Genomic DNA, 26,682 nt, shown 5'->3' with positions numbered 1-26,682 from the left:
ATCACCATTGATCAGAATGAGATATAACCTCAATCGTTTATTAAATTATATTCATTATATTCAATTAAATTTATTTCATTACCATCTATATTTGATTCATATTTCACTCGGAAATAAGTCTGAAATTCATAATTATTTTAAATTTCTTTTATTACAGTTTGAATCTACCGCTACTCGTTTACTAGAGTCTGTATACTGTATACTAACCTGTCTATTAGTTCACTTTTTTTCCAGTTACTTTTAAATTACGGCATGCAAGCCAACGTTTTAATGTTACAACATTGTTATCCTTTACAGTTGCAAATTTTTGTTTTGCTCCAGGAACATTTTCTTCTGTTAAAAACATTATTTTTTAACTGTACTTTACCATATATTTATATGAGGATTAGGCAGTGTTTGTCCCTACCGAACTACTAGCGCTGCTAGTGAGTGATTTTTCGTACTTGGAAAAAAGTTCATTGGATTACTTGACCTTGTTTGTTTACCTTTAAAGACAGCCAGATTTTATTGTTCATTGCCTCTACTTTTCTATTGAAATTAACCGTGTTTTTAAATCTCTATTGCCTCTTAGAGAGTAATTTTGAGTTTTATTGAGTATTACTATATCTTCGAATGAGGTAATATGAGTGCTTTATTTTTTGAGAGCTTGTTTGGCAGCATGTTAGGTTAGGTTAGGTTAGGTTATCAAAAATAAAACTCAGGAATACTACAATTTTAACATGTTTATTATAAATAGTGATTCTACCATAACAGGAGAAGCTAGAAGAACCTAGAATTTCATATAAAAAATAAGGAGAAATAAAAAATAATTATCTAAAACAAGGTCATCATAATAATAATACAGTAGCTTCGAAAGCTATACGTTTGTGAATGAACTAAAATTCATACTCTTATCTAGTGCGTCTTTTTTTACTCTTCGGTGGTTTCAAAGTTTCAGTTTCCATTTCCTCAGGTAACTTAAGTCCTAATTCTTTCGCCTTTTTCTCAAAGAATCGCAGTAATCTAACACCACACCTAAAAAACAAATAATTAATTCATACCAATGAAGAAACGTGATGCTTGAAACAAATGTGGTCAAACATAAATAATTGCAAAAAAATATGTTGCAGTTTTGTTGACAGGCATTATTTTATTGTACTCACTTATAAACATCTGCATCAGTGTCATTATATGTATTGCAGTTTTCGAATACTAGAACTACATCCTGCATCAATTGACCATCTTCCGCATATTCTCCCATATTAAGTTTATATTTAATTGTTCCGAAATCCATGGGTTTTGTGATCACATCATAATAGTCAGGTACCTGCAACAAATAATCGATATGTTACAAAAAACTGTAGCGAGTTAAAAGTACACATTTGTATTGAACAAAAGTAATTTTTTGTGGAGGAAATCATTTTTTATAGATCATTCTGAACATTCACGCCTTTCACAATCTGAAAATAATTCTGTTTAAAAAAAATCTGTTTTTCCATTAACTAGCTGTCACACTCCTAATACAGGTTGGACGATAGCAAGTGAAAATCGATCGTTCAGCCTGAGGCTTGAACCACGACCAACACGGCGGTCGATTTGAGTGAGTGAACAAAGCACCCACGTTGCACCGACCGGCTACCAACCGAAACTGTAAAGAAGAACTTTATATAGGTTTAGAACGGGCAAACTTCTAATTTACCCCAACAAGTTACTTGATACATTCAATGTAACTGTCATATTTTGATATTTTGTCTATATAAATTATAAAATACAAATTATGGAGTAACTTACCAGAGTAAATTAGAAGTTTGACCTGCCTATACCTACATAACAGTTTTTATCTTATTTATTATTTTCAGATTGTAGAAGGTGATAATTTCCGGCAAGACTTCTTGGAAGAGCTATATTTAGGCCTAAATCAAGGCGAGGCGGCCGCTGCAATATTTTGTGATTTTTCTAAGGCCTTTGACTGTGTAGATCACAGAATATTGCTGAAGAAATTATTTCTTTATGGTTTCAGAGGGCCAACCCTCGAATGGTTCAGCTCTTTTCTCTCTGACAGAAATCAAATTGTCAAGGTAGGAATAAAGGATCTGTTCTAGGTCCTATCTTATTTCTCCTATATGTGAATGATCTTCCTAACATCAATATTGATGGTAAAATTACACTATTTGCAGATGACACTACTTTATTGTGGCGTGGAAAGGATTTGGTTTCCTTGAAGAGTACCATTAAAGCTGATTTAGAAAAAATTAAGTATTGGTGTGACTCAAACTCACTATGTTTTAACTTCAGCAAAACTAACATTCTATCATTTAAATTTGTGCATGGAAATTTCTGCCTTCAAACTCATATGATAGAAAATGAACAATCTGCTAAATTCTTGGGAATTTGGATTGATAACTTTCTGAAATTTGAAGATCATATAAAATATCTGAACAAAAAACTTTCATCTAGCTGTTATGCCATTAGAGTTATCACTAAAGAACTGGGAGCAACTGCTGGTAAAACTGCGTACTACGCTTTAATCGAATCTCACTTGAGATATGGTGTCGACTTCTGGGGGTTTTGTAGCAAACAGTTACTACAGTCTGTTTTCGTTTTGCAAAAAAGAGAAGTGAAATTCATCTACAAAGCCAATATTAGGGACCATTGCAAACCCCTATTTATCAATAATAAATTACTGACTGTACACTGCATAAGTCTCATATTTAAAAGAAGAGAATGCTATAGATCAGAAAATACCTACTTTACCCGCCAAATTCACGACATACCTCTGCCTATTCCAATAACAACGTTAACAAAACATTTACCTACCGAAATGAAAAGTATAGTGAACTACAAGGTATTCTGTAACCGTGTAAAAGAACTTTTGCTCTTAAAAGCGTATTACAGCTTGGTCGAATATTTTGAAGACAGGCTTTGAGACCAGCTTCTGATTTAGGTTTTATTTTTTGAACTTTTTACAGTTCTGGAAATTTTACATAACTTCGACTATTATATTTTTCTTTATAATTACTTGATAACTTGTATTTCATATATATATATATATATATATATATATATATATATATATATATATATATATATATGTGTGTATATATGTGCATATATGTGTTATATATGTATATATATATATATGTGTATGTTATTTTGTAATAGTATTGTTTTCATATGCTTTGTCAATAAGATTTTTTTCTTAGACAATAAAGTACAGTGATTGAACTGTGAGAAATTACAAATCCATAGACCGTGAATGAAGTCACAATGAAATATTATTAACAAATGCACAAAACAACTTCCAACTTACACTAGTTTACAGCCAATTTACGACTGTAATGCCAAAGGCAGTTCTTTGTTAATTTTTGGTCCCTAAATGCGAAAATGATAGTAAAAATTTCCTAACACATAAGATTTTGAGTTATGATTTTTTTCACAAAAATGTAATGAAAACGACATTCCAAATTTGCTTTTCCCTTTTTCTTCCACTTGTCCAAAGAGAATGCTGAACTATTAGGGTCTAGATTACAACAATGGAATTTACTAGCTCCTAAAACCAAAGTTACAATGTTTAGGAACTGTAACCATGAGGTATCCTCGTTTTTTACTATGCAGGATAACTGTGTTTGTGTAAATTCAAATGGTGTGATGGAAAAATTAGGATTTGCACATAACCCAGACGAATGGCGTTTATTTATAGATTCGTCTAAAACAAGTTTAAAAGCTGTTCTGCTCCATAAAGGTAACAAAAGACCCTCCATTCCTCTTGCACATGCAGTTGCTATGAAGGAAACACACGAAAGCATGTCACTTATTCTAAATGCAATAAGTTATAATACGTATAAGTGACAAATATGTGGCGACCTAAAAGTCATAGGACTATTACTAGGTCTTCGGAGCGGATTTAAGAAGTTTTCATTTTTTGTTTGGCTTGGGAACAGTAGGGCAACACAGAGCCATTATCAAGTAAAAGAGTGGCCGCCGAGAGATAAATATATTCCAGGTCAAGCTAACGTGAAGAATATACCTCTTGTTAATTCCAAAAACGTTTTGTTACCTCCATTGCACATTAAACTGGGGTTGATAAAAATTATGTAAAAGCATCAGACAAAGAAGGTGATGTGTTTAAATATCTTAAACACGTTTTTCCAAAATTAAGTGATGCAGAGCTCAAGAAAGGTATATTTGTTAGACCACAAATTAGAAAACTACTAAGTGATCAACAGTTTCATCAAAAATTAGGTAATGTTGAATTAGCTGCCTGTATTTCTTTCAAAAGAATTGTTTCGAAGTTTTTAGGGAACAAGAAAATAGAAAATTATGAAACACTTGAACTACTTGAAAACTACTGCAGAATAGGATGTCGCATGTCTCTCAAAATCCATTTCTTGCACTCCCATTTGACTTTTTTCCCAGAAAATTTGGGTGCTGTCACTGACGAACAAGGGGAAAGATTCCACCAAGACATACTGACAATGAAGCAATGTTACCAAGGCAGATGGGATGCAACAATGATGGGCAATTATTGTTGGTTCCTTATGAGGAAAAACGATGAAATATATAAGCCTTTGCAAAAAGGTTATGCACAAAAGACTTCATTTGAATGTTTTTTCATGTGTATTGTAAATTAAGTCTGTTATCCTCAAAATATATTATTTTTTTCTTATTTTGATCTCATATGTCCCTATATGTGAAATTTTTTGTATAAAATAAAAATAAGTATAACTCAAAATCTTTACATGATGGAAAATTTTTTATGTTGAAGTCGCAGTCAGGATGGTTTAAACTCTTAAGTATATTAGTCGTAATTTTTTTTCTTATTTGTTGGCGGGTGTTATAAAATAAATTGGTTTATAATAAAATACCTCATTTTTCGGTACAGGCCTGAGGAAAGGCCATGCATCATCATGCCTCATCACCTCTGTCAACAGTTCCTGCAAGGCCACATTGTGTAGGGGTAGATCCTCTCTGCCATCTTCTCTTCGATGAGACCGTCTTTGGTTGATGATGACTTCGTCTCCAGACTCTTCGGAATCTTAATAAGAAAAATTTCATTCAACACATTTTTAAATCATTGAAATTATTTTGATTAAAATAATGAAAGCAAAAAACGCCGAGATAATTGTGATGATGTTCCAATATGTTATTGAATAAATACATTTTCAGGTAAATCAAACTGGCAGAATAAACGATGTCTGTTAAAAAATAAAGTGAATGTTCAAATTTTGCGGTAAACGCATTTTTTTTTATGGTGGTACAATCGTCTTGAACATATGTTCACAGTTTCAGCTGTTAGGTTTGTTTAGTTTATTGGTTAGAGGCATAAAAATTAGAGAGGTGTTTTGCCTTTTCGGCGATTTTATGCTATTAAAGAAATGGATCAGCGAATTTGAAATATTGACAGTGGCATAGTGTGATTGTACTCTGAGTCAGAAAAAAGTTTTTAAGTGGTACAACTTTTTCAGAGGAGGCCGAGAAGATGTGACTGGTCACCCTAGAAGTCCCAGGACACCAACAACCGATGAAAATGTTAAGAAAGTGAAAAAAATTGTAAAAGAGAGTCGTCGAATAGGAAAGTTGCTGAGAAATTCGGTCGGCTCATGTCTTGCAATTTTTTAGTAAATTTTGGGCATGAGCATCGCTCAGGAATTGTTGAATGATGTCAACGGCAACCCACATGGGTCCTAACTGGTGACAAATAAAAGATATATGGTTATGACATTAAAACCTAAGTCCAATCGCCCCAATGGATGAGCCCAGGAAAGCCAAGATACAAAAAACAGGCCAAGTTCGATCAAATGTCAAGGTTTTGCTCACCGTTGTCTTTGATTACCTTCGATTACGTGGCGTAGTGCAAGAGAAGTTCTTGCCACTTGGTTGTTTGGTCAAACCCATGAAAGGACGGCGTTTTGCGACGATTGAGAAGATATACACCGATTCGCTAAAAAAGCTCAACGACATACCAAAAAGTGCATATCAGAACTGTTTCGAGGATTGGAAAAAACGCTGGGACAAGTGCATTATATCTGAGGGGGACTACTTTGACGGGGACAAAATAGAAGTTGGCGTCGCTCTCCCAGATTTTTGTTAAAATAAATCGATACCTATCAGTCAACCACACTTTTCGTACATGAAAAATAATACCAACCTGATACTTGTTTCCTCTCTCTTCTTTCTTTGGGATTTTTACAGGAATTACAATGCCATGGAGCTCTTGGTGCTCGTCTTAAAGGCGGGTTACAACATTCTATGTGATAATGTGAAGTGCATTTTTCGCAGGAAATCAGTACGCCACCAGAACCACATGTCTTACAGATTTCTATTTTTATTTCCCTGAAAGGAGATGTTTCGTTAAAAAAATTGAAAACTTTGGTGTGAGTAATTTATTCTTTTGCGCTCACCAATTCTATTTCCAAATAATACTTTTACTATATATCTACAACATATTCTTTTCTCAAGATTACTCTCATTTTCCCAGAAAACTTCCTTATCTTTCAAGAGTGAACCTTTTGACTCACAAAATGAAGATTTGAATTTGTATCAATACATTTTCGTATTATCATTGTTAATAAACATTTGGTAAAACTAAAATTTGACTATCCAAATAAAACAAGAATTTTATAAATTGTTGCACAATATTCAATTAACCCATTGTATCACCATGAATTACTATTCCTTTATTCTAGAAAACTATAAATCAATATGCAGCTTTTGGGATATTAATACTTGCTCGGTGAATCATATAAAAAAAGTTACAATGGAAATCTTAAAGTGATATCAAATCTGTTTTTTTTTTTTTTTGTGTTGTGAGAGAGTCAGTTATCATAACCACTTTTACCAAGTAGCGCAATGAATAGTTATACTATCAGTTTTTTTCTTTTGTTTTAGTTTTCTTTCATTTGTTTTCTATTCGAAGTTATATATCATTGTTTGTTATATTCATACAGCATGTCAAGAATGAACATGATTTGTTAATTTATTTTATCTATTATCAGTACTGATCTATTTAATTATGTCCTGTATTTGGGTGTTACCTGTTGGGCAATAAATAATTTTTAAAAAAATACAGGACGTTTCCGTGAATACGTTTTCCCAAGTGTTCAAAAAAAAATTCTAGGAATAAATATGCATACGAGATAGGTCAAAGAGATATTAAATATACAAAAATAAGTAACATAGTACATTATTTTTGACTCACCCATTTCTAACTTCTTCATCCACCTCCATTTCCTCATCTGAAGAATCAGCATCATCGACAGGGCACTCTTCAACTTCCCCATTGCTTTCTTCTTCTTCCTCTATGTCTTCATCTCTGAATATTCTTCTTTTCTTTGTGGGCGTGGGTTGTGGACTGAGGAGTTTGGCTGCTTTCTCTTTTTCCCTTTTACATCTGTCACAGAACCAGTCTCCTTTGGGTATACTCTAAAAAGTGAAAGAAACTTTGTGATCACAAAATGTAACATGCATCACCAACAAATGCTTTAAAAATGAACATCGTCTAAATATTGTAGATGGTCATTTACATACAGAAAGGATAGTGAAGGGCCAAGAACGGAACCCTGTGGCTCCAATTCAAGAAATTCAAATTTTTTTTGCATGCCAGTAATTTTTTCATCTACCCGAGTGAAAAGTTGTATGAGCTATTTCAACAAAAATAATTGATCAAGAGCTAACTAAATTATTGTTTTTGTCAAATACTTTTCAGGATACATTTCTAGAAATAGGTAGATATATGAAGATATCAAAAAATGAATGTTTAGAAAAATGGGGATTGGAACATTCTCGAAATATTTCATTTTGTAAACTGAACCATACCGTTAATTTTGGCTTCAGGCAGTAAAGATGGTGTCCCAGGTTACAGTTGTCACATAGAAGCATGTTTTCAGAATCTTTTTGTCTTCGGCATATCCTACATCGGGCTAAGAGGGCAGACCTTGACCACATCACGCATGAGTCTAAGGTACTGTAGTGTAAGAAAACTTGACTATAACTTGTAGAAGCTAAGAGTGATTGTTCCCATCTGTCCAAATAATCGTACTCCTGTTTTTTGTCGTTTCTAGTTACATCAGCAATTCCTGAAATATAATTACAGACATTCGATTTATTTGAGATCATTTCTAATATTTTTTTAACGAAATTCTTCCCCAATAATTCATCGTCGTCTTCGGTAAATTCAAATAAACCATATAGATAGATAGATAAATTTATTAATCTTTTAGATGTACAATAGTAATACAAATAAGATAAGTCAAATGCACAAAGTGGAATAAAAAATATAAAGTTATCAATATAAAACGCCTAGTTACATCACACAAGTAACAAATTTTTTAGAACATGTCAGCTTTAATTACTAGCCAATGGTTCGTGTTGCATTGGATATGACAGCTACATACTCATCAGTAGAGTATAAATGAACTTAATGTAATGATCCAAAACTGCTGATTTTATTCAATTGAGGAAATCAATGCAGTCTTTAGAAACTCAAGAAAACAAATAAATTTTGGGTATATGGTCAAAATTATTGATATTATCGCATTATCATAGCTGTTTTTAGATATTTTTTTTTTGGAGATATCATCAACTTTGTTACTTCATTTTTTCATCCATATAAAGATTCAAGGCCCAATATAATTTCTACATTATTAAAATCAGAAAGGTTTTTATAAAATCCCGTGAAAGTATCCATAGAAGAGAAACAATCTCCAACCGTTCTTGATGTTCCAGGCTATCAAAGTTGCACGTTATGTTCGCGTCTCCAATCAGGCTGAAGGCTCTTTTTTGGATGGACTCCAGCAACTTCAGGGTATGTTTGGGGCGGAGTCCATACATGAGAACAATACTCCAAAGGTCTGATCCGAGCTTTATAAAGCATCAAAAGTTTCTGAGGTGTGTACACTTTTCTGAAGCAGCCTTTGCTGAAGCAGCCTTTGCAATTCCAGTGATATTGAAGCAGAAAGCGGAATTATCTGACCTGACATTATTATATCCGGTTTGGAGAGCCTGGGTTTTTGTGGCATTGAATTGGTTACTTTCACCCCAATTCGAAATCACTTCTAGATCCTCTTTAAGGTATGCAATCTCCTGCTGCCTGTGAAGATGTGCCTCCGTAGCCGATGTCCTGGAATCCAAATGGAATGACGAGACAAGTGTGTTGTCGTCAGCAAAGCAATATATTGGATTCTTGGTTTTTTCCAATAAGTCGTTGATATACAATAAAAAGAGGGTTGAAGACAATGTGGATCCCTGGAGAAACACCAGCGCTGTATACGTATTCGAGAGATATCCATCGACGACCACTTGCAGGAAACATTCTTTCAGAAAGCTGAAGAGCCAATACCAAAATGATCCATCCGACAAGCCATAACATCGAAGTTTGGTCAGCAAATCCTCATGCCACACATGGTCAAAGGCCTTAAGAAATATCAAGCGCAACAGCTCTTGATTATTCATGATTCTACATTGCGTTATTACAAATATGGGTGACATACGATAGAAGGTCACCTGTTGATTTTTGTTTCTGAAAACGATATTAATTATCGCTCAAGATGTTGAAGCCTTCCAAATATTTGAGGATATGGTGGTTTACAACTTTCTCCATGATTTTTGATATCACTGATAGCAAAGCGACTGGTCTATAATTATTTGCCCTTTTTGGAAATAGGATGAACGCGATCAATCTTTCAAAAAGAAGGAAAAACCCCTTTCTTGTCAGACAGGTTGAAAATTCTGAAAAATACTAGTGCGAGTTCGTTTGCGCACTTTTTAACTACGATGACAGGTACATGCCTTGTTTGAACTCTGTTGTTGAATCTGGTTGAGGATGAGTTTTCTCATTACAAAATGGGACATGGTTTATTACTTGAGGAAAAGCTTGATATGAGAATCGAAAATTGTCTAATTTTTCAAAAAAACATACGAGAAAAATCTAAATTTGGTATATCCAGTAAAATACATACAATCGCAATTTGGTGTGAGAAACACAACTTCAAAATTTTCTTATTGTGTGGAGGTCATATCATTTTTTTTTCTTCTCAGATTCGAAATGTGAACAATAGTTCTGAATGTGATTTTTTTTGGGCAAACATCCCGGGATTCCAGTTCTGAGGATTTTATAGAAATGGCAATGGCAATTTTAATGTAACTCAAGGGTATGTTTCATTTTCAGGCCAAGCCATTTTTTTAGTATGTGAGAGATTCAGTCTCTCCTCCTCATACCATGAATCGATCAAAGACAGAAGTTTTGATCTTTCTGAATATAAATTGGCCCCAGCTTTTCAAAGAAAAGTACCATATACTCCATCACAGTGGTTGAAATGGAATAACATCGATGATCACATAACATTTTTTCAGTTCTAATATGGATATAATAGTTTCAGAGCAGCATAAGTTATTTCACAGTAAAGTGTTTATCGAACTGAAGCTTAGTGTCTAAATATAAACCTTGCATGATTACTGAAAATCAATTTTTCATTATTGACTAATTGCCTACTTTTTCTGAATCCCGTTTTCAAATATGACGGCAGAAGACTCTGAGGCCTTGATTTTGAGGTGAAGTTTTTCAGACAATGTTTCTACTGTGGATAAATCACTGTTGATCATGTCATTTGCTTGTCGAGTGTGGTTAATTTCAAAAGAATAATGAATTTGTGTATCATCAGCATACAAATGATAGTTATGATAGGAAATATAAGTGTGAAAATTTGATACGTACAGTGAATACAATAGGGGACCCAAAATGCTTCCTTGTGGTACATGCCGTATAACTAAGCTATTCGATAATTGATTGATAACTTCGACTTGTTGATTATGATCTGTCAAATAGGATATCAGAAACTCACCTTCTTCTATATGCAGTACATTGTTGTGTTAATGATGAGAGTTCAATTTAATTAGGGTTAAATCTTTTTACGGGCCATGTAAAAAAATCATATCAATGATTATTCCAAAACAAAACGTTGCACTGAGAATATCTCAAAACTACTCATTATTACTTTATGCCATTAGGCGAATAGCTACAACGGCTGGTCAGAAAGCAGCTCTAATGACATACTACGCCTTGTTCCACTCAGCAATGAGTTATGGGTTGCTGTGCTGGGGTAATGCAAGCTACACCATCTTCAAAGAGTATTTGTCTTGCAAAAAGCTGCTGTACGTAGCATTGTTAAAACTGAATATAATGAACACTGTAAGCCTTTGTTTGAGAATACAGGAATCATGACTTTATTCTCACAAATTATCTTTGACAATGTTCTGCATGTCAAAGAAAATTATCACACACTCACAACACACTCGGATATTCATTCCTACAAAACACGCAATGGAAATAATATTGTGCCCCTCTTAAGAAGATTGGATAAAAGCAAATCAATTGGCATCACTTGCTTCAATTTACTTCCTGAAAAAATCAAACATCTGCCACTCAGACTTTTCAGAAGTACAGTGAAAAAACTTCTCACTTAAATGAGCCTGTATACTCTGAGTGAGTTCAATGTTACTCTTAAGGATTCGCTTGGAGATACCTAGTGCATCTTTTCCACTTTTTATTCCTGTTTCTTTATATGTTAAGAATTTTTAAAATGCATTTTATACTTTACATTTAATTTTATTGGTTCATTTACAGCTTTTTTATGTAACTGTGCAACGTAATAGGTGACTTGTCCAAAATATTTGTATTTTTTATGGGCGCAATAAATGTCTATTCTATTCTATTCTATTCTATTATTACTCACCTAAAGGTTTCTTTAAATACTTCGGATCAACTGCCTGGGCGACCTGAGCTAACGCTGTAGAAAGTCCTACTATTGACCGCAATAAATTTTCAGGTGGTTCAAGAGGAACTTTACAATCATCATCCCACTGTTCTATTTCAGCATCCCTAGTTGTTCCCAAATAGCGACCAGGGTCCTGATACTCCTTGAACTCGTTTTTGACATTAGAATTATCTGGGCTTGGCGGTCTACTATTACTCTTCTTCTCTGCTTTCTTAATTTTCAAGAGTTTTGCCTTATCATGTTTGATTATGGTTTTCTCGAAATTATCGTAGTCTTTTCGTGTCAAACATGTTCTCCACTCATCTCTGTCCATCACCGCCAGGCTGCCAAGACTTCCAGCATATATTTTTTCTTCCATCTCAAGAATGTTGTCAAGCAGAGCATTCTCAAGTACCTCTTCAGGAGCCATGGTGGACGCATATCCCAAATTAGCGTCTTCATATTTGTCCTTGACTTTTTTATTCCTGAATCAATCAATAAATAAGACATGAACAGAAATTTATTTCAGATGAAAGGAGACAAAAGAATTCATATTAACTTTTTTGCTGAACAGAGAAATAATAAGTCACATAAAAAAGGCAAAGTAATTTGAAACTCACTTGGTACGTTTTTCTTCGTCATCAGCAATCTCAACATCGGGATTCAAATAATTTACAGGCGTCTGCGCTATCACATTCGACAACCTAATTCTGTCATTCTTGATCACGTGAAGCAGCTCTCCTTCCCTCAATCCCCTTTTGTTGAGGCCATGTTCCAGTTCCTCCAGTTGAAACTCGTCATGAATGAATGACCATTTGGTCTTGTCAGCTGCTACGCAGTGAATCTTGCATGTCTTAGGATCAGTTGAACACATGAGAAGTTCCATACAACTTTCTTCGTCATCGACATGGCAAACAGAGTTCAGGACACCATTGGCCTTGAAAAAATTTGTTACAAAAATTGAATTCTTGGACTTTGGTAAAAGTGACGATGAAGGATATAAATACCTTTTTTGGCGATTTAGATGGAGTATTCTCTTTATTTCCATCAATATGAAGTCGTCTCATGTGCTTCAACAGCTGCTGGCGACTGGCATTGACCAGATCTGGGTTCTGTTTACATATGTCGCTAAAACATTCTCCTAAATTTTCATCTTCGTCCACAACAAATATCGCTGGGACAGAATCCATCCTCAAGTATTTCCGGTAAGCTCTATCAGTACTACAAAAGGAATTTTTTAATAATTTTTGTTTTTGAGTGAAATAAAGGCTTTTCATAAATTACATATTACAAAGTACTAGTCATTAAGCTATTTATTCTTATTAGGAAATTCATTGTGAGTATTAGTTAGTTGATAACTAGGAAAATGAATATTACTGGAGTTTTTTCCCAACACCAAACCGTTATTTTAACACCTCGACATGTGTTTTGATCACCAAGTGATCATCTTCAAGAGGAAGATCAAACTGAACATACTTACAATGTTACCCTTATTTACACCATAGGTTAAAAATGAATGATATGTTGACTTTTAAAAACGACAAAACCATGATGAATGTATCTCAGTTCCATACCATCAATACACAAAGAACTTTAGAAAAATTTTCGAGGAAGTAGGTATGAAGGTGGGTTTTTAAAACAAGTCATACACTACAGAGCCGTTTAGGAAATCCAAAAGACAAAGTCGAGAAATCGGAAAAGTCTGGAATTTACTAAATTAAATGTAAGAACTGCGATGCAAAATATTATGGACAGACAAAAAGATCTATCAAAATAAGATATAAGTACACTTAAAATATGGAAGACCTGAAAAATCAGAAGTCTCCCATCATATTTTGCAACAAAACCATTCCACTTTAGTTTATTGAGATCAGTTAGACAAGTTGACAACAGGCATCTAGATGCCTATGAGAGTGTATAAATAAGTAAACATTATAATATTATGAATAATGATGGTGGACCAATACTTAATAGTATACTATATAGCTTGCTAAAATATTTTAATTAATACATTCACCTGACTATTACATAAGGACACATTGTAAAATTAATGTAAGACTAGTAGACAAGTGAAAGTCATTTAAAACACTTAGGACGCAGGTATAAATAAGGATAACATTGTAAGTATGTTTAGTTTGATCTTCCTCTTGAAGATAATCCCTTGGTGATTAAAACACAGGCTCGAAGTGTTAAAATAACGGTTTGGTGTTTGGAAAAAACTCCAGGAATATTTATTACTACACCAAAGGTTCCAAACAATGCATCACAACTAAAAAAATGATCATTGTAAAACATTTATCTGTTAGAAATAGATAGACAGATTTTTATTTGATCATGATATGAATACATTTCTGACAAGTCATAAACAGTTGGTACAAATTAGTGTGCAATTGGAATAAACAATATAAAAGCAGCATTAAATTTGAATGTAAAAATGATTTACAAGGCAGATAAAAATGAAAAATCATATTATAAATAAAAAATCGCAAAGATATGAATAGATGTATGTATGTATATGTAAAAAATTAAGCATACCATCGGCCTATTTAGTCTGAATATGTACTTTGCATGAAATCAAGTACAGAATAAAAACAATTTCGTATAATGTACTTTTTGATTTTCCTGTCGAACAAATTAAAATTCAATCGAGTTACATTATATAGAAGTTTCATTTTCTTGCTTTTCAGATATTTTTCTACTTCCTCTAAAACCTTTTTCATTCTCCAGTACATACAAAGTTTTTACAAAGTAATTTTTGTTATAATAATACTGAACTTTCTTTATTTTCAATGAGCTAACCACATCGTTTCTCAATTGAAAAATTCTTCACAGAAAATAATCGGAATTACCTCGGAAGCTTAACTTGAATCAGATATAGAAAAATCAGTTCTTCCCCTTCCAATGGAAACAAAAATGAAATAAAATATAACACCTGAATTCCTTTCAAGACCTAGAACAACTAATTTCTTGACAGCTGAAAGAGCGAAATTGAAAATTTCCTCCAGAGTTGAGCTGCTTTGCACTCATTTTGATTTTTAATTTCTTTCCAGCATGTAAATATGTAAGAAAACAATTGAAAAGAATACTTTGTCACACCCACGTACCACTTTCAGTGGATGGTTCTCTTGGGTACACTTCTACAAAAATTTGTAAAAAAATGAATAGAACTAGACAAACATCTGGAAATCACTTGCAGCAGGCCGCATACACCATCCAAGAAAACCCACACTATAATATTATTGTGCAGTGACTTTCATGTTTAGTAAGATCATATTTATGTGTGGTATGTATAACAAAAATTATATTAATTTGTTCTAGATTGGGAAGCAGTTTTTGTAAACAATTGTCACAAAAAACCACCATTTTAGAATTTTTGTTTGCTATAAAATTATTCGAAACAAATGGAAACAAATGAACCTTCGGGCAATTTGTGAGAATCCAAACAAATGGAGTTGTTTTGAAATTTTTTCGTTTATCTCAATTCATTGTCTTTTTTACAGCCTGTTGAATTTTCTGATTTAGAAAACTTCATATCTCAATAGAATGTGAAATGTCTGCCATACTCATGCTACCCCAATATATAATGTAGTCCTGTCGATTTTGAGCATATAGAATAGATTATATGTGTTACTTTGTTCGGCCAAATGTTAAAAAAATATATAGTTGACAGAGAAACAAAAATAATAAATTCTGTCGAGTATTACCAATATCCTAACTAATAAATGATGACACTTAAAGACTTTTCATTATGCGAAACATTTTTTCCAATATCCAAACTTTAGGGGGTGCCAATACACTTTTATTATTCAAATTTCTTTCTACGTGCGTAGAAGAATAGCCATACTGATGACATAGTTTGCCATCCAAGGAATTTATCCTTCACAGTATTCTCTTTCTAATATAGTTATTTACTAAGTGCAATGTGAATCTGACTTAATAGCCAGTCCACAATCTTGATGATTTTATTTTTCAGGGTCTGCGAAGAAAAATTGAAAATCTGTTCAACCACTCAAAAAACACACTTACCCCATAAGTGATTGCTCACTGAAAATACTGGTCATAACCTTGCTGATCTTTCTGGTATTCTCGATCTGCTTCCTTTCGTTATCTTTTTCAAGCTTCTCTAATGCTTCTTTCAAATTAGACTGATTCTCTGCCTTGGTTTCCTTTATCTCTTTCTGCAATTTCATTTTATTAGTGACGAATTCCTGCTCTCTCTTCTTCTCTGCAATTTGAAGAACTTTCAAATCCGTTTTCAAGTTTTTGATTTGATCCAGACGCTCTTCTACAAAGTCCCTCACGTCGGCGTACGTTAGTAGTTGATTGATTAGACATGAAATGATAGAAAGCTTATCAGCAATGGGAAGCTGGACGACGTTGTGGTATGCCAAGGCTTTGAGGATGTGAGGCTGATGTAGTCGAAGAAAGATTCCAGGGTCATCTTCGCTGGTGTAGCCACCTCTTTGTGCGTACCTGAATTGAACAAACAGGTATAAGAAATTATTTCTCACAACTTTGTCATAACAATTCAATCAAAAGAGCACAGGTTTCCTATTTGAAGAAAATGATCAACACTTTCAAAATGCAAGGCTGACGAATTCTCAAAACTAAACAAAAGGACTTAAAAATATTGTGTTTTCACGGTGTGAATGTTTTAGTCATATAGAGTGCCATTGTATGTATAACTCAACCGTTAACAGATACTATCAACACTTGTCTAAGTCTAAGTTACATCAGAACAATTTTTTTTGACAGATAGCAATACTGCCAACCTTTTAAAAGATTTTCAAACACATAATTTCTGAACAAATAGTAAAATGACTTGGTATAAATAATCTTCTGAGTCTTCATCACAAATAGTATAAGACGCCTTTGATAACCAAGAAAAATATGTGAGCGTTTTTACAGACCTTACTTCAGCATTCGATTCTGTAAGTCACTCGATTTTATTGGCCAAATTAGATTTCTACGGAGTGAGAGGTATCTGCCTGGACATGATGAAGTCATACCTTAATGAAAGATATCAAATTGTTGATCTAGGAAATACCAAAAGTAAAAGAATAAAAATATTAAGAGGAGTGCCACAAGGGTCAATATTGGGGCCACTTCTGTTTCTAATCTATATCAAAGGCCTGCTTCACGTGATGAACTCGTCAGACATAGAAACTATATTGTATGCAGATGATGCAACCCTGTGCAAAAAAATATGTAAAATAGATGATCCTCATATTATGATCCATACTGACATATTAGAGAAAGCTCGATCATGATTCTCACCAAATGACTTGATTCTCAATGAACAAAAAACAGAAACTCTAATTTTTGAAACATTTTGCTTAAATCGAGATAACAAAAATTCTACCAAATTTTGGGAGTACAAATAGATTCCAACCTGAAATGGATATACCATATAAATAGCATGTGTAGTAAACTCAGTAAGACAGTTTTTGCTGTCAGAAGAATTAAAAAAATAGTAAATCAAAGTGCGGCACTTGCAACATATCATTCTGTTTTTCATTCAGTCCTTAGGTATGGTATAATCAATTGGAATAATGCATCAAAGATACATCTTAATAGAATATTTGTCATTCAAAAATCTGCAGTAAGAAGCATAATCTCTGCCAATTATGATGAAAAGTGTCAACCAATATTTGTAAAACTTAAAATGATGACCCTATATTCAGTTATTGTCTATGAAAATCTGCTGTTCAACAAAACTTGATGAATAAAGTTGCTCACAAGGATATACACCAACATGATACAAGAAATAAATCAAACCTTGTTCCTACAGCTAATAGGTTGAAAAGAACAGATAATATAGGAATTAAGATGTACAATGCCTTATCTGTCAAATTTCGTAACTTGCCATTTAGAAGATTCAAAAACTTATTGAAGAAAATATTAACCAAACATCCTTTATATGAACTTGATCAATTTTTCGAAGTTATTCAAGAAGAAAGAGACACTTTTGTGGTCACATCCAGAACTTTTACTCAACTTTGATTATATATAATATGTTAGCTATGTGATTTATAATTTGTAAAAGTTCATGGCTTTACATTTTAGTCAATTTTTATAAGAATGGAATTTTACCTTGTCAACTTGTATTTTTTTATAAATCTAATTTATCTACAAGCATTTTTTATAAACTATATTGACGAATCTTATTCTCTCAAATCTATTTTAGAAATTCTATTGACGTGCCTAAAAGCTGTGTGTTTCTTGAGACCAATAAAATTATTATTATTATTGTTTGTGTTTTTCTATAAAAATGTTATATAGCTTTAATACGTATGTCATTTGCATGTTAACATACGTGGACTATTCAAAAAAATAAGGTAAACGTCAAATTTCGCGGGCTACGTACATTTGATTAGAGATGTTTTAAATTTTTTCATGTTTGTACACTCGTCTCGAACATATATTGACAGTTTCAGCATGTTCAGTTTGTTTAAGAGGCCGTTTTCGGCGATTTTCTTGTATCAAAAAAAAAAATGGATCAAAGATCAAATTTTGTGTAAAACATGGAGTCAAGTGCTCAAAAACACTTGAAATATTGACAGTGACATATGTTGATTGTACTCTTGAGTCGGAAAAATGTTTACAACTGGTACAAGCTTTTCACAGAAGGCCAAGAAGATGAGAATGACGAAGCTCGCCCTGGATGCCCCAGCGCATCAACAACCAATAAAAATGTTGAGAAAGTAAAGAAAATCGTCAAAAGTATAGAATTTTGACCAATAAACTGTCGCATGAACATCACTCAGGAAATGTTGAATGACGGCAACGGCGATCCAGATTTGCTCAAACAGGCCAAAACTGGTGACGAATCATGGGTGTATGGTTATGACATTGAGACCAAAGTCCAATCGTCCCAATGGAAAAGTCAAGAGCCAAGACCAAAAAAGCACATCAAGTTCAATCAGATGTCAAGATTATGCTCAGTTTTCTTTGAATACAGTGGCGTTGTGCATCAGGAGATCTTTCTTGCCACATGGTCATACGGTTTCTTCATACCAAGGTCTATAAAAGCGGAAAATAAAACAGATTCTGATTTCTTTAATTCTGCATCAGAGTTTGAAAAGCTGCTGAATTCGGAGAGGCATCAGCAATCAAAACATCTGGGGTATCTTTAGTTTGTAAGCACATGTACAATTTATATAAAGATATTTGTAAAAATTGGCTTGTCCGTTGAAATAAATAAATAAAATTCTGTGATATATTTTCCTCCATACATATTTCTGATTATTATGATTGTAATTTCAAACACTGAACTTTTATATATTGTTTTTAGTATTAATATTACTAATAATAGTCACTTAAAAACCATTTACAGGGTTAACTAAGTATGTTAAAAAGTAATATAGGTGCTTTTAACTACAAATTTACAATTTAAGAAAATTAAGAACAAAAAATATAAAAAAATAAAATAAAAAACAAATTATACCAGAAATTGAAATTTCTCCATGAAAAACTGAGATGCAGTTTCAACAATATATTCTAGGAAATCAAAACTGATATTACATACATTTTAAATTATTGCAAATACTAAAGATACGTGGTTATGTTAGGTTAGGTCCAAAGTGAGTGAATCTATTCGACCCTCTAGCGCAATCCGCAAGGGTTTATTGTGGCTCACACCTATTTACACTCGACCAAATAAACCCAGCTTCTTAACGAAGCCGATTAGTTTGTATGGTGAGTGGTCTTTCAGATCAGACGGTAAGAGTACGGATCTGCCAATTCTAAAAACTTGAGTCGTCCCCAGTAAAGCAGGTACAAAGTATGTGCCCTGCCGTTTCATCATTTTCCAAACAGAGGCGACCACACTGTCTTTCGACAGTCCAAATCTCTGCATATGGTGATTCAAATGACAGTGACCTGTAAGAAGGCCTATTAGACATCATAGTTCATCCCTACTGTAGTCCAACAACCGTTTGGGTAAATAAACGCCTTGTGAGCCAATCCTGGAAGATTCTGCCAGAAGTCCATAAATCTTCTTGCCATCCAGGTGTTCAACCTTGAGACAATCTGTAAGTCTTCCTATCTAGGAGAGTTGTTTTTCGCAATTTGCTACCAATTAAAAAAGATAGGTCACTTGAAGTACAAATTGGTTCTGGCCAGTAGGCAGTAAAAAGTTTTTGTACTTTTAGTTCTAAAATGAAGCACACAGAAGTTCATGAGAAATAACACCTCCAAAGCATCCACATTGCTGTGCAATAGTTTACATAAAAAAAAATCTCTATATTTTATCATTCTTTTTTTTGTACTCCTAATAAATGTATTGAGTAAAATTAGTTTGCAACCGTTGACTAAATAAATAAATTTTCACAATACAGTTTAGTTTTTTTATAGTAAAACAAGTGTTACTGTTTTGTGAACTGTTTGGTAAAAATCTCACAATGAAGTGGTACTTGAATATTTTATCGTCATCAAGTATCACCCAATTTTATCAAATATTGTAATCATTCCAATGAAGTCTGTTAAATTAGGAAACTCACCTCCATCTAGCTCCAGTTTCATTGATGCGTGCTCCTGAAGCTAGTAGATGTAACCGCAGTACCTCAGACACAGTAACAGAGTAAAGGGGAAGACGTGCCAGTGGAAGGCCTTGGTATTTGTTACTCCAGCTGGATGCCACGGTAGCGAAGCGGGTCGCATCCGTCAAGCTTAAATTATTCGAAACATCTTCTTCTTTTATTCCTTGAGCAAAAATACATATTGAGACATTCATTTGCTAACTAATTCTTAAATCAAAGTACAGTGTTATTGTTTCTTTTTTGACACCATCACTAACCTGTTGTACTTTCTATGACCGTCCTATACTGATTAGACTCCTCATCTTGAACATTGAACAGGGCAGTGAGAAACATCTGAAAAATGTCAGTGAGTGGACCAGCCACCTCTTTTTCTGTTAACGCTCGCTCCATGAGTTCCAAGGTGAAACCGCCAGGAAAAAAGTCTTTTGTTGACAAGAACTTTGAGAATGTTTCCATAAACTCCATTACCATCAGCATTTCTCCAAAATACTTGTCAGATACTTTTGTTTTGACTGGCATGGGAACAGGTAGTTTCTGTTGAAAAAATGTTAAAAATTACAATTCTTGCAGGGACCTTTTTAAAAATAATAGAATCCTCAGTTATTTCGATCTTCATTTTAGAAACCACTTGCTTAATACACAAGGTAACAATAACAATAAAGACGATTATTATTATTATTATTAAGAATAGTAACAAATATATTACAGTGCGATCATTGCAAAACTTGAGATTACCTTTAACTCTATCAAAAAAACAATCTTGTTGTTGAGGAATCTCTAATTTATAATGGTCTAAAAATTTATAATTTTCACCACTTAGCTTAAGGGAAATTGAATCTTTAGGAGTGTTAAAAAAAAGGTTAAAGAAATGCTATTCACTCGTCCATTCTACAATATGGAGGAATTTTTTAGTAGTGAACCTTTTTGTTGCCATTAAAATACGCTGGTCTAATTATTAGGATTGATTTCCATATGTATTCATCATGTTGCTGTACCTACTTATTCATTTTACCAGCTAACACTTGGCTTGTATATTTTACTGACACTTATTTTATTATCAATTTATTAATAACGATTTAATGAAATTATAAAACAACAATAAAAATTAATGGGCGCTTCAGGGCGACTTCATTGATTCCAAGTCTGTATCAGTACCATTTTATTGTTTTTAACATTTCAACATGTTTTACCTATACAATGACTTTGTCGATAAGAACGGTTTCTTCTGACATTAAAGCATATTTGATTGATTGATTAAATATTCTTCATTGAAAACAATATGATAAATGATTTGCTATTTGAAAATGAAAGTGATGGAAATGATAATGAAAATAGATCAAGATCTTAAGCATGGTATGAAGAAAAACTTGTTTTACAAATAATTCTAACAGGGTTGATGTACTCGGTTTCGAGAAGTACTTGACTTGAATTACGTTAAGTACTTTCAAGTGTAAAATACTAGTACTGGTACTTGAAATCTAAAAACTTATACAAGAATTATTGGTGCAGAATAGATAAAATTTATACTTGTCAGTATTGAAAATAGTTCTTGCACCCAATATACTTACAAGTATTTTAATAAAGAGTTTCTTCAAAGTACAACCACTTAAGTACAAAAAAGTTTTAATACTCAGTTCCTAAAACTTAGTTATATTTGGTATTCAATATTCAAATTTATTGAAAAAAACCAAGAATAATTGGTCCTGGGATCTTCTGAAATATATCTTCTGCTACTGAAGTACTTTTGTTCAGTTCTTATAGCCACTGTCTTTCAAAAACACTAATTATAAACTAAAAAATTTACTAATACTCGAATTAATAACCTTTAACAATCGTTAATGAACTGTGAAATCAAAAATAAATATTTTCATAAATTTTCATCTGCACGTTCATTCAAATAAAGTTTCGGAAACACTTTGTTATATTGAATGGGAATTATCATAGAGCAGCAAAATCTAATTATTAGCCTTAATACAATGAATGGGCATATTCTTCTAGTACTATATAAACAAATGGGCATATTCTTTCAGTACTATATTTTGAAACAATTTAAAAGAAAAATTGCAAATGAAAGAACAGCATGAATGGCGATAAGGGACCCATCCCGTTTAGCCCACTTTTAATCTTCTGTTAGGAAGAGAATAATTACTAAGAACTTGCAGGTAGTTAATTACTGAGAAATTCCATATTGGACTTCAGGTGTACAACCTCGGGTAACAAATTTTAGTATATAAGGATTAACCAGGCTAGACTAGGTATCAATTTTCTTCTCCTGAGGATGCTAACTTTGTTGACGAAACACGCGTCGAGTGCAAAAATATCAGTTTGGTGTTAGGGCAATTGATCTTGAAAAAAGTTATTTGAACTTCAAGTCAATGAAATGAAATAAAAAAATGAAATATTTTGAAAATCAAAAAAATTTTGAGAAATGTAGGTGATTATTGTTTGTTAAGTACTGCAAGCAACCAAATAAGTCAATATTACTAGATAAATCCCATAGATATGTAGAAATTTTGACAATTTTGAAACACGGAATCCACAATATGGACATTTTTCAAACCTATTTTTTGTGAAAAATCCATTTTACTAAATTTAAATTTCCTTTGTGGTCAAATTATATCAAATGAAAAAATATTCATATGCATAATGGTATATCTAAAGTTTATAGTAGAGACAAAAAATATACTGAAAATAATACAACAAATAAAAATATATAAAACTACGAAATTGTTAAATATATTTCAATTGTGTTTTGAATTTTGTATAATTCAATTTTTTATATAGTTAGGTGTTTTGGTATAGAAATTACCTCCAACATGAAAAATACATTTTTGACCAAATTTGATTTTGTGTAGTTGTGAAACTTAACTATATTTTGAATTTGCCATGTATTATGATCATGAATTGAAGTGATTTCGAGGAAAAATGGTACTGAATTTTTTTTTTCATTCTCAACATTATAAATGAACATTCATATTTTGAAATGGTATGTTCTTCTAATATTAAATAATTTTCTAACCTCATACAGATTGTTGGATCTTCTCTCTTATTCAGCTTGAATACACATTTTATGATTTTATTTTGTAACTGTTATAAAGGTTTCAAATGAGAGAAATTAGCTGTTGCCCAAACTGATGTTAGGTATTGAAGATTTCAATAAATTAAAGAAAAATATATTGTTTTCAAATATTTAAAAGGAATATTTCTTACTTTATAAAATATACCTGCAAGAGGTGCAATTTTCTTTCCGAGTCGACTGATATGTGAAATCCACGATAAATTATGATCCAGATATAAACCTTAAATTTTTACTTATTTCTTAAATCCTATCAAATTATTATTGAAATTGAGAAAAAACGTTTTGTAATCTGTATAGCAAGATTTATCGAAATTCAAATGTAACTCATAATCTGCCAATCAGAGAGATATTAGTTTTGATTCTTTCAAAAAATCAACTAAATCATTTCCTCAATAAATATGTCATTCTAATTTTTACCACTTTCCGATTAATATTTTATAACATTATACTGTCATATTTTATCCATCGAAAAGAACAGTGGAAAAAACTACTCAAAGTATTTGTCAAAGAATTACATTTTATACAAGTTAAAGAAAATAGCGATAGTTTGAATTGTGTGAAAGATTAATATCAAGTGCAATTGTTTCCTAATTTAAAACTATCAGTGATAAATCTCACCTTTTGATCTTCAAGCATCAAATCCTCTTTTGGTTTGGACCACTCCCTTATACAACTGTTCAACTTTACACTTTCCTGTTTCTGTTTTTTCTTCAGAGCCAGCTTTTCCTCTTCTTTCAAGAGCTTCTTCAACCTGAACTCTTCCTCCCTCTTCTTCATTTCTTCTAAGAGATTGACTCTCTTTTCAGAGCTAGTCTGTTTGTCTGTCGTGGAAGCACCATTAGGTTTAGTCAGAAATTTTGCAAGAGTTTCTTGTTTGGATTTCTTCTTGCCATTTGGAACCTTCTCTTTTTTTTTCGACTGTTCAAAATTAGGTAGAGGTCCATCAAATATCTGGTCAAACTTCATTTTGTTAATGCCAAAATCTTCTATTATGGAGGGTTTGATTGCAAATATGCCATTGGGGCCATGTTCGATATACTGTTTTAGGAATAATTTACACTTATCTCTGTTGAAGGACCCTTTCTTTCGTCTTATCTGATTGCAGTCTACTATCATTATTTCGCTAATGTCATTATCATCGGCATCTAGATGTTCCAATTCATATTTGAACAAGCTAGCAGGTGGCCAAAATAGACGGTCGGGATCATTCCTTAAAAAAATTATTGGAGAAGAAAGTTGAATGTGATGAATGAAATATAATGATAGGTAGATACTTATAGGATAATCACGTTAAGAAGAGAATGACGTAATTTTTGGTAATTTTGTATATCCGACATAACAAAGTTAAAATTTCCAATAAAATGCATTCAATAGCAATGAAACTAGTAAAATTTCATTTTGTAAGTTGCTCAACTGATAGTAAAATTTTCAGAAGTTGCCGAATCAAAAAAAAAAATCAAAAATTGTCAGAACTAAACAATTATCAGTTTTTGTTTATAACTATTAGCAATAACATATTGAATATGTGACAGTTTTCCATGTATACATTTCATGTAATACTAACCACATCATTGTGGCTTTTCAACAAAATAATATTGAATATGGGATTACAGTAGGGTTTAATCTATGGAATAAATCAAATGATATAATCGAGTTTCAGTGGGGTTGTTCTGCTAAAAAAAAAACTACAAAAATTGTTACAGCACATAGGAACAAATTTGATGTAAAATTTACAAGCAGAATAATCCTGCAGAATCAAACAACTTACCCATTTTTAGTGATATTTTTAAGTTGATCTTCTTGTGGTGCGATAACCTGTAGAACATGCGAGTCTTTCCATTTTGAACCAGTAAAAGAAGTTTCCAAGTTTTCTCCAATAAAATAGCGATCTTTAACGAACATGAATACATCTTCGGCCATTTCTCCAAAGGAATTCCTTTGAGTTTTACTAGCTAGATACAAAATAGGTAGTCGTAGTTCCATAGGAAATTCTTTTAGGCTCTGCTTGGCATTTTCTTCGCTCTCCAGGGCTTCTTGATATGTTAAATTTTGTTTTCCAGTCATTGAACATGTCCAAACCATCGAGTTGTATAAAAACATTCTTTCGGAAAATTCTCTAAAAAAGAAATCAACATTAGATAACATTAGGTAAATAATTTTCAGTCTCTTTAATATAACCTATAAATGTTTTTATCTCTAATCATGGAAAGAATTTCATGAAATGAAAAGTATAAAATGACAAAGAGAAATTAAAGCAACCGTTATGTTTCCCACCAGTAATGTTGAATAAATTTTATGTTATAATGTGAAGAACTGGAAAATACTTACTCATAATCACGAAATATTTCATCGGTAATTTCGCAATAAAATACTTCCTCATCATCTCTTAGATATTCTGATATTGAATGCTTTTCGAACGGTTTTTTTTTCAAAAGAGGCATATCTGAGGTTGGAACACAGGCGAATGGCAATAGTAGGTACGATAGATTATTTGGAGGGAAACTATCAAACCACTAAATTACATTAGATAGATTGCACTGTTTCACTATTATTGAAAAATCAAATATTATATTAAAAATCGTTTTTCACCGGATCAGCGTTATTTGCACCAATTCATTGAAAGCTTCAACAACTCGCCTCTAAACCAACTCGTCTTGTCACCATTTAATTTAGATGCGCCAAGCCGTAACTTAAATGGTTGACTTAAGGTCGAAAGAACAACACACAAGATGACAATATAATCTTCTTCCCTCTTTATTCGCACATCTGACATATTGGAAAAGGGATTCCCATTCTTCTTCTTTTCATTTCTCCTGAATCTCGATTGCCAGAAATATTGGGACAGATATAGCAGGGTTACCATATATGCGAAATCTGTTTTTCCGTTAACCAGTTGTCGCACCCCTACTAACCTCAGAAATCGAAACTTGTGCGAGCTAAGTACTAACGAGGTCTTACCTTTCAACTTGTGATTCCTAACACGAGAAATAGAGTCGACTTTTGACGAGGGGTTACCTGAAGAAAGAAAAAAGGTGTGATTGCAAAAAAGGTTGGCATCAGTGATATAGTGACGTTTCTGATACAGACTTTGAACTTTACAATTAAAAATTACTTTGGGAGGTTAATTCACAGTTGGTTCATGAATTTTCCTGAAAGTTTTTTGATGAACATTTTTATTCCTGATAGGTATTTCAAATATTGTTTATTCTCTTTATAGTATCGACTGAATTAATTGTTTGTAATGTTTTAATATTGCCAAAACAGAAGTGCTGTCTAAAAGTCTAGATGTATGTTTAATCCTTCATCAATTATTGTTTAAAATCTGTTTTTCCGT

At 32.7% G+C, this 26,682-nt stretch overlaps 1 protein-coding gene across 1 annotated transcript; it reads right to left on the bottom strand.

Annotated features, from left to right (window-relative positions):
• Positions 1 to 704: 704 nt before the first annotated feature.
• Positions 705 to 26,085, bottom strand: Acf (ATP-dependent chromatin assembly factor large subunit). Its single transcript, XM_023165247.2, has 15 exons — positions 25,677 to 26,085; positions 25,117 to 25,464; positions 23,967 to 24,558; positions 20,527 to 20,803; positions 20,231 to 20,432; positions 15,756 to 16,202; positions 12,737 to 12,950; positions 12,350 to 12,666; positions 11,709 to 12,214; positions 7,795 to 8,054; positions 7,178 to 7,401; positions 6,128 to 6,312; positions 4,845 to 5,014; positions 1,143 to 1,306; positions 705 to 1,014 (listed from the first exon to the last, which is right to left on the bottom strand). Exons 1-15 carry the CDS (start codon positions 25,787 to 25,789, stop codon positions 891 to 893), a joined length of 4,143 nt encoding a protein of 1,380 aa, XP_023021015.2. The 5' UTR covers positions 25,790 to 26,085; the 3' UTR covers positions 705 to 890.
• Between the last annotated feature and the right edge of the window lie 597 nt (positions 26,086 to 26,682).

This window comes from Leptinotarsa decemlineata, unplaced genomic scaffold (genome assembly GCF_025532065.1).
Source record: "Leptinotarsa decemlineata unplaced genomic scaffold, Ldec_3_MD MMD2_tig00003736_RagTag_RagTag, whole genome shotgun sequence".
In the NCBI taxonomy this organism is placed as follows: domain Eukaryota; kingdom Metazoa; phylum Arthropoda; class Insecta; order Coleoptera; family Chrysomelidae; genus Leptinotarsa; species Leptinotarsa decemlineata.
The sequence above is the reverse complement of the archived record's forward strand: the minus strand, read 5'-3'. Positions and strand labels throughout refer to the sequence as shown.

Bases quoted from the DNA above. Each gene is read 5' to 3' on its own strand.
- Acf (XM_023165247.2), bottom strand. From the start codon at position 25,789: ATGCCTCTTTTGAAAAAAAAACCGTTCGAAAAGCATTCAATATCAGAA. The intron at 16,203-20,230 runs GTGAGTTTCCTA...TGTTCAATTCAG, and splicing joins GAAACTGGAGCTAGATGGAG to GTACGCACAAAGAGGTGGCT. The intron at 12,667-12,736 runs GTATTTATATCC...AATTTTTTCAAG, and splicing joins CATCTAAATCGCCAAAAAAG to GCCAATGGTGTCCTGAACTC.